General features: G+C 32.7%; 2 protein-coding genes across 2 annotated transcripts in view; both read left to right on the forward strand.

The window, feature by feature from the left end:
• Window positions 1-370: 370 nt before the first annotated feature.
• Window positions 371-1,550, forward strand: LOC116013957 (F-box protein SKIP31-like). Its single transcript, XM_031253926.1, has 3 exons — window positions 371-558; window positions 825-984; window positions 1,128-1,550. The coding sequence occupies exons 1-3, from the start codon at window positions 480-482 to the stop codon at window positions 1,345-1,347; spliced, it is 459 nt and encodes a 152-aa protein (XP_031109786.1). The 5' UTR covers window positions 371-479; the 3' UTR covers window positions 1,348-1,550.
• An 11,852-nt stretch (window positions 1,551-13,402) lies between these two features.
• Window positions 13,403-13,526, forward strand: part of LOC116011925 (rhodanese-like domain-containing protein 14, chloroplastic) — a 2,486-nt gene continuing 2,362 nt past the window's right edge. The window contains exon 1 of the mRNA XM_031251358.1: window positions 13,403-13,504. The gene's annotated coding sequence lies outside the window, so the exon portion shown is untranslated. The remainder of the gene's footprint in view (window positions 13,505-13,526) is intronic.

Consider the following 13,526-nt stretch of genomic DNA (forward strand, 5'->3'; position numbering starts at 1 on the left):
CTTGTGGTCAAGTGGCATGTAGTGCAATGGTTATTGCGTGGACCACGGTCCAAAACAATATCGTTTTACTTAGTTTCATTTTCCGCGCGTCCAACTGCAACAATAACTTTAAATGTACATTATTCTAAAGTATAATGTACATTATTTTAAAACATAATATTGACTACGATAATTTGGACCGTGGTCCACACAACTCTATGGACTACGGTCCACACAATAATTTGTCAATGTAGTAACTCTCCCAAGTGAGAGGTCATATGATCGGTGGTGGCGAAACAAAAAAAGTTCATATTGCTCTATTAACCGATCTATGATATAGTTAACTATTAACTAGTGAGTAGTGACGGTTACCTATGCCGCTCTTTGGTAACGTTATTAACTTATTAAGGAAGATCCCGTCCATTAAAAATGAAAGGTGGAGACGATCTAGCAGCTGCTGAATTACAGACTGAGCTCTCTCTCTCTCCTTTCTAGATAAGATGGAAAGACTACCATCGGAGCTGTGTCTGAAAATTTTGCGTTTACTGGATCATCACAATCTCGCAGCTGCTCAATTAGGTGAATTTTAAATTATTGCTTGAATGTAGGGGTTTTATTTTTAATTGTTTAATTTTATGAATTCCCATGCCAGATTTATCCAAATTTCTTGATTTTGGGATCAATCGCATTCGGGAAATCAATCGAATTGTTGCTTTTCCTAAGATGGGATCTCTATTAATTCAGGAACACACAAATTAAGTGGATTTGTGATTTGTCGATAATCTACTGACTCGATTGCAGAATCAGAAAAGAGCTAACAAAAGTGTGGTTTTGGTTGGGTGAAGTTTGCAGGAGATGGAAAGCGTTAGGATCAGAAGAGAGTTTATGGTGCGATCTGTTTAAAGAGAGGTGGGGTTTAGATCATGCGGCATTCTACGCCCCAACTGGTTCCAGATCATGGAAGGACACATACGCAGTGCAGGATCGGTGCGATCGAGTTGGATTGTAAGTCGTGCATTCAATTCGATGATTCTCTGAAGCTAATTCCTTTTCTTCTTTTTTTTTTTTTTTTTTTGCATAATTATTGAGATTGGTTGGTGGGTATGGTAATTAAACTAGGGTATGTTGTATTGATTGGACCCAATCAGGGGGTTGAAGATTATAAGGGAAGGAGATGATTATTACCTTATCCATGGAGGAGAGATTCAACGACATTTGGGCAAGAAGAGGGATGAAAGCAGCAGCAACACCGCTAAAAGTGTGGAGGAAGAAGAAAAGCCTTGTTTGGGCATGCTGGATAAGATCCTTTTCTTCATTGGGGACCTTGAATCCGCCACCATGCAAGCAAAACGAAATCACCTCATGTAAATTCACACTCTGGTTATTATTACAACTCTAAATCTATCAGCTAGCTTTAGAATTCCTTTACGTTTCAGTGTATTATTGTAAATTTACTTTTAGGAGTTCTGACCTAGCTAGGACTAATTCATGTATCTCTATAAATAATCTTTTCTTGTACTTTATAAATACGATTGATTAATAATAAAACTCTTTGCAAGTATTACTATTCCCATCAAGTATTAGTAGACCAAATAATCCATGGCTACCACCAATACTATAGCCATGTCGTCACCACCTATCGGGGATGCCGATCCTGATGTCCCCTCGCTGTCGACGCCACTGACACCGCCATCTCCTTCTCTTGCACCAACTCAGATATTACCTCTCTACACGATCCCACTAAATACCCTACAAACGACCCATCACTTTATATTTCTCTAACTTATTTACTTCCTCAAATTATTTGTTCTGGAAAATCCAACTTGTTCCCTTTTTCCGTGGTCAAAATTTCAGTGGATACATTGATGGTTTTTTTCGTGTCGACTCCTTACATCAAGGCTCGAGATGGTTGTTCCGTTGTAGCCAATCATGCAACCCAAGCTTGGAGTCGAAGTCAAGTAGGTCTGGATATATATGTAATTTTTAGAAAAGTCCCCATCTTTAGCAATAAATATGTTTTATATAGGCAAGCCTGGAGACACATGCAAAAGATCCGACATGTGCCCCACGTGGTGGGTATAGGTTGGCCGGGCAAAGAGGCATTGCCAAGTGTTTAATCTAAAGGAGAAAAGATATACGAGATGTGATTAAACAATGTGTGATGTTGTGAGTGTAGTGGGAATGAATGTGAAGGTGGATGTGCGATATGGAGGGTGTTAAAACAAAGAGTCATAAACTCCCCGAGTGTCGTATCTCTCGCGGATGGCAAATTGGAGAATATACGGCTTTGCTACCTTGGTTTGTTTGAATAACGTTAAGATGGAGCATGTGGATATTTGGTAAAAAGGAAATGTTAAGAGGGCAAAGGTTGATAAAATAAAGAAGTAAGCAAAGGGAAATAAAGACGGATGGGGCTAAGATATCATGGAGATTGGTTCAACGCGCAAGGTAGAGTGTTGATTTCAATCGAGTCATGATTGAAGGAGCTTGGAACATTGTCCTGAGTGACGTCACACTCAAGCTCCCAATCCTCAGTCGGTTGGGGAATTTCATCAAACACCTTGTCTACAAGTTCCCTCCGGATCTCATCCTCTCAGATTGAGAGCGGGAGATGTGGGTAGTGGGCTACATCTCTTTGCGATATCTAGCCAAAGAGATGATCCTATACTCTTGAAGAGATCGGGGCCCTCGATCCAACAAGATCATACAAAACATACACACAAATTCAACATTCCCTAAAGAAATCAAACTCATTCATCAAATTAGATCATGAACACCAATCATCCATTCAATCTAGCCCCTATCCTAGGGATTAGCCTCTCATAGGCTTTAACAACATCAAAGCATCAAAATATAAAAGCATATCTACAAGATCAATATAAAAAGCAAACAACTTTAAGGAAAAAGGAAAAGCAAGAGAAATCCAAAGAGAAAACAAGTCTTTAATGAAAGAAGTTACCCAAAAGATCTTCAAAGCTATGGAGATCTAAGTTCTCTTCTCCAAGGAGCTCCTCCTCTTCTCCTAATCCTATCTAAACCTAACCTAAAATGTAGAATAGAAAATGTGAAAAAAAAAACTCCCTAAACCTAGCTGAAATGTCCCTTAAATACTAAAACATCGCGCAGATTTTCTGGTGCCGCCCCACGTCTGCCACACGCGTGTGGACTGGCGTGGACGGTTACTGGAATATTTCCACGCCAGCTCACACGCGTGTGAGGCTCGTGGGCGTGGTTTCTTCATTTTCGTTTCCTTTTGTTGTTTCCGGTTTGGTCTTCGTGTGTTCCCATGTGGATTGATTCTTTCTTTCAATGGTTTATGCTCTCTTTCGGTTGATTTCAGCCTTCATTCCTGTGGGAATTCTTCAAAACACTCCACACAGAACTTATTTGCAATTTGTTAGTAAAATAACATGTAAACACATAATTGCACTCTCTAAGACTTGTTTTTAGCAAGAAATTAACTTAATAAGTTATAGATAAATAGGTACTTTTGGCGTCTATCAATGTGTCCATACCCCCACCCCACCCCCCACCCCCCCTAATGGCAGAATTGACACCCAAGTATCCTCTAGTTTTTCCTTCTAATCACGAACATCGCTGACCTACAGCTTAAGCTCAACGAACCCATCATATAGTACTTTGTCACATGACTCGTGGCTCTACATGTAACAAACCTTTGATCGCAAGTGTAGAAGATTCTGAGCCTACGACCTACTACTCTCAAGCCGTGTAGAGCCCTGAATGGCGAACAACGATGAACCAAGAGCTTAATGTCCTATTGCACAACAACACTTGAAAGCTGGTTCCACCTAAACATGATATGAATGTGATAAGATGCAAGACTCAAGAGGAAGGCAAATGGATGAATTGAGTGTTACAAGGTTCGACTTGTTGCCAAAGGATTCAATTAGGTTGATGGAGAAGATTACTTTGATATTTTAAGTATAATTGTCAAGCCAACCATAGTAAGACTTCTTCTATCCCTTGCCATAACTAAAAATTGGTCAATTTGTTAGCTTGAAGCTCACAATACATCCCTAAATGGATGCCAAAGTGAGAACGTTTTTATGAAATAATCACTAGGGTATATAGAGTTCCATACTCATATTTTATATCAAATTTAAAATAATTTAATGTTAATTAGTCAAATAAATTAAACAATATAAATAATTTTACTTGTAATCAGCAAATTGTACTCAATCACTATATATAAGCTAATCAGTATTCTCTGTAAGAGCTACACCCTCTAGTTTGACTTCATTTGATATGTATTGTGAATACATCAAACATAGAAGAACATTGAAATCAGTTAAACTAATCAAACTCTGATGTACTCAAAAAAAAAAAAAAAATCAAACTCTGATAAAATACAAGTATTATGCTAAAACGATGTTTATTTATTGAATACATAGTGGTTGCGTCCACAGTAAACACGAATCCTAGTTCCATATATACTAGCTAGTACAGAGCTTGACTAAAATCAAGAGGCCCAGATTATTCAATTTCATACAAAACACAAACAGACACAGACGCATATATGTATATATATATATATATATGTTCCATCACCGTGGAACTGAGATTGCTAACTTACTTTATAATGAGATATATATATTTATAAAGCCGGAAATACTCGCAACCACCGTGGATACACCAGATCTGCAGATCGGAGATGATCTAAGTCACCTGCATAGGATCTAGTGGGGATGATGATGCGGAGGATGGGGATGGGCCGGAGGAGGAGGAGCGTGGTGGACTGCTGGCGGAGGTGGATTATGGTGCACGTGACCTACCGGCGGAGGCGGATGGTGCTCCTTCACTACTGGCGGCGGAGGTGGATGATGCTCCTTTACTACTGGGGGCGGCGGTGGAGGTGAGTGTTTATGCGGGTGGTGTGCCATTTTTCTCAGGACCGAAACAAAGGTTAGATTTTGGAGTAATTATGAGGGTTGCAATGGATTTGTTGCCACCGTATGTCGGTAACTCGGTGTGCTATGGATGGGCAATAATGGCAGAATTGACAGAAATTGACAAGTTTTAAATATTGTGGAAAACTGGAACATTGCGAATACTGACCGAAAATTTTCTCCAATGTTTTGAAGAATTGAAAAATTAAAGAAGAAAATAAGCCAAGGAGCTTGTGGTCCAGTGGCATCAAACCCTTCCCTTTATACGGGAGGTGGTGGATTAGAATTACTAATATTCAAAAAAAAAAAAGAAGAAAATAAAAACAAAAACATGTTTATTAGTAGCGTTTTTTATTTTGAAAATATAAATCAATTTTTCGAATTTTCAGAAAACTGAAAAAACTATTAAAAATTATTTTCTAAATTTAATACAGAATCATTTATCATCTATTTGGCTATATGTTAATACTAGTCTTTTCTATGCGCGATGCGCAAAAACATATGCCCAATATATATATTTTAAAAAATAACTAACAAATTATTATTAATTAAAATCTAAATGAAAAAATTTATTTATTATATTAATCCAATATATAATGTCTACAAATATTATTATCATTAAAGAATATAAGAAAAGATGTGGTGGATGCATGTGCATGGTAAAGTTAATGGAAAAGATAGCGGAAGTTATAACGGCAAGGGTATTTTTGTCCAAAAATTTGTATAGTATAACTCTAAATGCACAATGTACAAAATGGTTAGCATTAAAAACATAGACATAAATGAGGGATATAACTTTGATTGAGACTTATTATGTTTTTAGATAACTACATTCTCTCCATTATTTACTTATATATTTATTCATTATCATCTTCTTTTACTTATCACAATCTTCTATCTTTTCTACTTATATTACTTATTTAAACATTATTTATTTGATTATACTTAAAATTTTAGAAATTATTCACATTATCAAAATTAAAATTAAAATTGAACTCCATACCAAGTTTTATATTTTGATTGAACTCAATTGATTGTTGGTTCGAATATTTTTAATTATGTTATATCATAATACAAGTTTTATCCAGATATTAGATATTAAAATTTCACATATATTATTATATTAGAATTCAAAGTAAAAATTATATCTCTACTATACTAATAAGAGCCAAAGAGAGTTAGGCCTAAAATAGGTAGAAAAAATGGGTGGTCAAATTATTTAATCAAATGGACGGTTCAGATTGTTTAGATTTATATTTTTCATTGAGATTTCCTAATTTATCCTTAATTATATGGTTATCCTTTAAGTTTTCCGTTAAATATTCTCTTCTCCGTTAATATTCCGTTAATTTTTAACTTACCCATTAATTTCTATAAGAAAGGTCTTAGGTTCGAACTTCATCCCAATCAAATTTGGCATGATTAAGTTCCTCACCATATTTTACTCTTATTAAATTAATAAATAAATTAGTAGAGACAACAAAAAATGATACATATGTATTTTTTTAATTTAGAATTATGTGTCTAAAATACCTTTATTTGAAAAAATTATTCATTATCAAAAAATTAAATTAAATAAGAGAAATAATTTCATTATTTATATTGTCCTTATTTTCTCTCATTCAAAGATTCTTTACATTCAAATTTATCAATTGATATTCATTACATTGTCCATTATCTTATTTTGATAATATCTTGTAATTAAATATCAAAGTTATAATACAAAATAATGTTATATATTTATTTACCAAATATTTTATTAATACTATAAAAAAGTTTAAAAATAATTTGAAGCTAATTATATTAATTACTTGGAGATTGGTTGACAAAGAGAGTACTCAAATAACCCAACAAATTGAAGAGGGATCAGTCTATTTTACTCTTATTGAATTAAATAAATTAGTAGTTACAACAAAAAAATGATATATATGCATTTCTTTAATTTAGAATTATGTGTCTACAATGCCTTTATTTAAAAAAGAAAATCATTATCAGTAAATTAAATAAGAAAAATAATTTCATTAGTTATATTGTCTTTATTTTCTCTAATGCAAAGATTATTTACATTCAAATTCATCAATTGATATTCATTACATTGTTCATTATGTTCTTTTTACACTATATTGTAATTAAATATCAAAGTTATAATACAAAATAATGTTATATATTTATTTATCAAGTATTTTATTAATACCATGAAAAAAATAAAAAAAGAATAGTAATACATGTACTATCATTTTTAGACCAAGCAAGAGGCTATTAGGAGGGCATTGTGTGAGTTGATAATCATAGATGAGATCCCTTTTAGGTTTGTTAAGGGCCAGGGTTTCAAGAAGTTTATTCTTGTAGCATGTCCTAGGTTTCAGATCTCTTCTAGGTGGACCATATCTAGGGACATCTACCAAATTTTCCTAGATGAGAGCCTAAACCTTAAGAAGTTGTTTAGGATGGGCACCCAAAGGGTTAGTTTAACCACTGATACATGGATTTCTGTCCAGGGGATTAACTATATGTGCATTACTGCACATTTTATTGATGATCTGTGAAAGCTTTAGAAAAAAAAATAATTTCCTTTGTCTATGTTTCTTCTCATAGGGGGGAATATATTGCAAAAAGCCCTAGAGAGAGTTGTCTATTAGAGTGGGGGATTAAAAGTGTGCTCATTGTTACAGTGGACAATGCTTCTTCTAATAATACAGCTTTGGGGTTTTTTAAGAACAAGCTGTTATATTGGGATTTTTCTTCTGTTAAGGTGCAGTACATGCACATGAGGTGCATATAACCCATATCCTAAACTTAGTGGTTCAAGATGGTTTGAGGTTTTCAGATGAATCAGTTAAAAGAGTGAGGGATGCAGTGAGATGGGTTAGGAACTCACTCGCTAGATTGAAAAAATTTAGAGAGCTAGCTGATCTCATTGGGGTGGAAGCCAAATCAGCTTTACATCTTGATGTTCCTACAAGGTGGAACAACGCCTACATTATGCTTAACATTGCAATATCAAAGAGTGTTTAAAGCATATGAGGAAAATGATCCATCTTTTTCTGCTGACTTGAGTTCTGTTACTTCTTTTGTGGATTGGATTTCTATAGAAAGCTTAGTTAAGCTTATAAAAATCTTTTATGAGATGACAGTGAGAATGTCACATCTAACACATTCTTCTCTGAGATCTTTGATATGAGTTGCATGTTGGAAGATATGGTTACAGTTGAAGCTGGGACTGAAAAGGTAAAATGTTAATTATCTACTTTTTATTACAGCTGAGTCTGGAATTTTTATTACATGTTTTCTCAATTCTCACCTTTGTTTATTTATAACTAGTAAATTACCCGTGCGATGCACGTATTATTTTTTTATTATATATTTAAATAGTAAAATTAAAGGTAAATTATAATATTTGAAAGTGTACATTTATTTAATGATAAGATCAATGCAAAAGTATCAATAATATATGACTCATTTTATTGCATTTACTTTAGAAAAATCAATATGTAATATGATTTATGAAATTATATTATTATTAAAATAAATATGGGTAAAGGGAAAATAATTTTAAAAAACATTAATATGAATTTTTATTATGAAGATAATTTTATTACCATTTAAGTACTCTGTAATTACTTTCAATTCCTTAATTTCTTATTCTCTATTATTAGCTTAATTACAAATATTTCCTTATTTTCCTTAATTACTTAATTCCATTATTAGCTTAATTATAATTAATTCCATAATCCCTTAATTAGTATAATAATAAAAGGGAGGAAACGACTACTTAATAATAATATTATAGTACACTATGTTTTAAAATCTATTTAATAGTTTTCCTTTACAATGATTTTTAGCTTTTTCGTATATTCACAAATACTATAGTAATTATTTTTGAGGGATTTTAGAAATTATTTTTGAAGGATTTTAGAAAGATGGTGCACATAAACACTTACGAAAATGATTACTTTGGGAAAAAAGTATTTTGGTGAACATGAATACTTATCCTATAAATCAAAATTCACTGCGCACACTCGAAACACTCATAGTTGATAATCCTTATTTGCTAGCTCCTTTCTTCCTTTTGGCGAGAAAAGGGAAAAAATAATGGGGAAGGATGAAGAATTTTTTTGCAACAATAGAAGAAGATGGGAGAATATATACTCAGATTAAGATTATGTTATGGAAAGGAGTGCATAATGATTACTAATGAAGATGATATAATGGGATTAGGATGAAATTAGGGAAAGAAATATGTAGTATTGTAAGATATTTATTTATATAATAACTATTTCCATATGAACGTATGTAACTGCCAATTTCATAATTACATATAGGTATAATAGGATAATACTATATTTATATATCTAAAAACATAATAAGTGTCAATCAAAGTTATATCCCTCATTTATGTCCTTATCTTCATTGCTAATCATTTTGTACATTGTGTTTTTAGAGTTGTACTATACAATTTTTTGGACAAAAATACCCTTACCGTTATAACTTCCGTTATCTTTTCCATTAACTTTACAATGCACATGCATCCACCATATATTTTCTTATATTATTTAATGATAATAACATTTGTAGACATTATATATTAAATAATTTTTTTATTTAGATTTTAATTAGTAAGAATTTGTAAGTTATTTTTTAAAATATAAATATTGGGCATACGTTTTTGCGCATCGCGCACAGAAAAGACTAGTATACATATATATATATCGTATATCATATGTGCGTAGTTATTAATTAGGATAGGATTTAGGAATAATATATATAATTACTAAAATGCCCCTACATTTGGGCGGAAAAGTTTTGGAGGAGGATATTGCTTTTATATATAGTTTAGATTTATTATTTAGAAAAAACAAGTTTGATAAATATTGGGAGGATCCAGAAAAAATGAACTTTGTCATTTTTTTTTGCCAATATTCTAGACCCCAGAGATAAGGAGGAGTATATGCCTTATCAGTTTGTCCAGTTGTATGGAGAAGATAAAGACAAAGCTTGTTTTGCCAAGGTCCAACATGCAATGGCTAAGTTGTATAATGACTATGCAACTACATATTCTGTCAGTTCAACCCAATCAGAATCCTCTACTCAAATTGTCCAGTCTTAGGCTACAAGTTGTACAATTGGTAGGCCTCAGTCAAGGTTGAAGAGTCAACTAAGAAAAAAGAGAATGGAGAGTTGTGGTGGAAGCAGTAAGCAGAAAGAGTTGCAAGTGTACTTGAGTGAAAGTATTGTGGAGAATGATGACTCTACTGCTTTTGATGTTTTAAAGTGGTGGAAGGGCAATAGTGAGAGATTTCCTATTCTCTCCAAAATGGCTAGAGATGTGCTTGCAGTTCCTATATCCACAGTTGCCTCTGAAAGTGCATTTAACACAAGTAGAAGGATGCTTGATGCATTTAGAAGTTCCTTGACTCCTAGAATAGTGGAAGTCCTACTTTGTACACGAGATTGGTTGAGGTTACCAAATCAGTCAATCACAATTGAGGAGAACTTAGATGAGGTTGAAAGATTAGAAAAAGTTCGGTCTTTAATTCTTTAATTCTTTTTTTTTTTGTATTTTCTTAATTCTTTATTTTCTTATAACTCATTCTTATTCTATTTTGCAGATTTGCCCACTAGAGCTACTGTACCATCTATGTTTACATCAATACCTGTAATGTATTTATTATTTGTTTAACATTTCCATTTGTTTATGTTAATTTGTTATGGTTCTGTTAGTTGTTCGCATGTTTTACTCCACAAGCAGTGTTGTTTAACCTCTAAGTGGCTTGATAACTTTCTATCATGGAAATGTTGTTGGCCTTAGATGAGTTGAGCTCAACAGATATGAGTGATGTACTGATGTCCATTTCTGCAATTCAACCATTCTGAATCTATGGTATACCTCTTACTTGCTCTATGTTCAATTTTAATGCATTATGTTTTACTGTTTTATTGGTTGGCTATGATGATGCTTCCACCTCTGTCTGAATAAATGGGATGGTGTTGGTATGTTGCTAATGTGCTACTATAACACATTTTGAACAATTTGCCCACATCCTTGATATGAAAAAATGTATTCTGAGCCTATTGGCTATTGGCCTAATTCCTACTGCCTAATATTGCTACTTAGTTAGATGTTTACTTAGTTAATGTTGCTTAATATTGTCTTAAGTTTTAATGTTAACAGGAAGAAGAGTACAGTAGTGTTATACCATTATTGGTTAAGTGCTGGCTTGCTGCAATGCTACTGAAAGTGTTGAGTGCTGAGATACCAAAGTTTGCTGAAAGCTGAAATCTGAAAGTTTAACTTAGAACTTTTTTGAAGTTAAACTGAGATTTTTTGTTGAAGTGAACTTAGAATTTTTGTATAATTAGTGTTTGCTATGATTATAATTTTTAATTGTATTTTGTAAGTTCAGTAGTTCACTAAAGTTATAACTTCACTAACTTAGTAACATGTTACTTGTATTTAGTTGTATAGTTGATTAGTTGTATGTTTTATTTTGTTGTTTACTTAGAAAGTTAGGAAAGGCAGAATGCTAAAATAGCTTTATTACAATATTTGTGAAGTACAAAGTAGTATTTTGTTATATTGTTTAGTTTTTATTAACTTTTCCCCAAAAAAAAACTGTATTTAAAATCTTTTTAATATTACATTTAAAATATCCAATTACAAACTGATATCCCAATTCGGATATCCGTTATCCGAATGTATATATCCGATAGGTTATAGCTTTAAAAAAATGAAGGGGCGGGTAATCAAATACAAATCCGAAAACCGATCGAATAGGTGGATGGAAATCCGATCAGTCTATATCCGACCGATGCACACTACTAGTTGTGTTTAACGCATTGAAAAAAATATTAAATTATCAAATTCATATACCGTATGTGTTGCAATTAATTTTTTTTAAATTGACTCGAATGCATATACTATATGCGTTCAAACCATTTTTTTTAAAAAAATGGGATCAAATGCATATCATATATATGTTTGATCCCAGTATGCACACTAACCAATCAATCATTATTGTGTGGATCATACTATCAAATAATATATATTCAGTATAAAAATAATATACTTTTAATATATTATTGTATAATGTACATTCAGTACACAAATAATGTATATTTAGTATATTAAAAATATACTTTTTGTTATGGTACATACAACACTATGTGGACCATGGTCCACACAATAATTTACCGCACCCTGACACACTTAGTGTTTATTATTGGAAAGTACTAGACTAAAAACACATATGACAAATGCATTTTTTTTTTTCAGACTCCTGCTAAATGTTATCAAGACGGACTAAAAGCACATATGACAAATGTATTGTTTTTCAGGCCCCTAGATTAAATGTTATCAACGTTCTATTTGGTAAATGGTTGTTAACTGATTGTGTTAGAATGTATGATTAATTGATAAAAATTAGTTGATTGGAGAAAAGTGTTTGGTAAATTAGCGTTGTTTGGTATAATTTCTTTTCTCAAAAAGTTAATTGAAAAAGTTATTTTGAACAACTTTTTGAATTTTAGCATTGTTGAGTTACGAAAAACTTATTAACCAAACACTTTAATTGATTTTTTAAACCAAATTAAACAATTAATAGTAATCAAATAAGTTAAAGTTGACTGATATGCTAACTATTTTACCAAATAGGGCCCAAGACAACGCATAAAGGGGCTCAGGATCTGACCCAAACTGACACTCTCTGTATGGGTTTTGATTACCCCTTAATTGCAAAATCCTTTCCCTAATAAAATAAGAGTTTCACTTTCTTCCTCTTCACCCACTTCCTCATGTCTCCAACTATTAATAATCATTCACATTCTACCCTATTAGGTAAAATAATTAATTAGGGTTTGTTGAGCTACTTAATTACTTTACGGCTCGTGAGCAACAACAATAGATTCCATTTATCCTTAAGTTCGCTATCTAAAACTGTATTTTAAGTAAATTTCTATACGTATAAGAAATAGCTAAACCCATAACTCGTGACTCGTAGCTTACAACCTATCCTTAAATTCTTAATTGATCTTTCCTTACTGGTTACAAAATATCTATCTAAGGTGCTTACTTTGCTTTCGAGGAAGCGCTTCGTTGCTAGTTTGCTACTAACAAAATCTTTTTTAAGGTTCAAAAATCGACTATTTCTATTGAGTCATTGAGTTACCGTGATTTACATCCTCTCACATACTCTGTTGGGTCCTTCTAAATAAGAGTCATTCGTCTGATTTAACTAACTCATTGAATGTGTAAAAATTAAGCATCATGTAGATCGGACAAGACTGCACCAGTAATTTGTAGAAGCTAAGGTGAAAGAATATGGGTTTAATTAATGTTCTGAAAAAGGAGGAGACACAAAGTGTAATAAGTCAAAATATAATGGGTGAGGTTAAAGATAGATAAGTGAGGGAGAAATCGCAATAGTAAGGGGAATTTCACACCACCACCACACACTCAGATTGCGAGGGAACCAAAATATCACATTTCCTACCCCACCCTCACCACTGCATATCTCCTCCCAGTCCCAGCGAAAACCCAAATTAAGTAGCTACACATAGGCCTTCATAACACATTTAAGATTACACTACTACTACTAAAAAAGATCAAAAACCTGTTATCCTTTTTTTTTTTTTTTTTTTTTT

Source organism: Ipomoea triloba, chromosome 3, assembly GCF_003576645.1.
Source record: "Ipomoea triloba cultivar NCNSP0323 chromosome 3, ASM357664v1".
In the NCBI taxonomy this organism is placed as follows: domain Eukaryota; kingdom Viridiplantae; phylum Streptophyta; class Magnoliopsida; order Solanales; family Convolvulaceae; genus Ipomoea; species Ipomoea triloba.

What these genes read in the sequence shown, in the direction of transcription:
- LOC116013957 (XM_031253926.1), top strand. Translation starts at nt 480, where the DNA reads ATGGAAAGACTACCATCGGAGCTGTGTCTGAAAATTTTGCGTTTACTG. An exon ending in TCTCGCAGCTGCTCAATTAG is followed by an intron (nt 559 to 824) that starts GTGAATTTTAAA and finishes GGTTGGGTGAAG; the next exon opens with TTTGCAGGAGATGGAAAGCG. An exon ending in CGGTGCGATCGAGTTGGATT is followed by an intron (nt 985 to 1,127) that starts GTAAGTCGTGCA and finishes GGACCCAATCAG; the next exon opens with GGGGTTGAAGATTATAAGGG.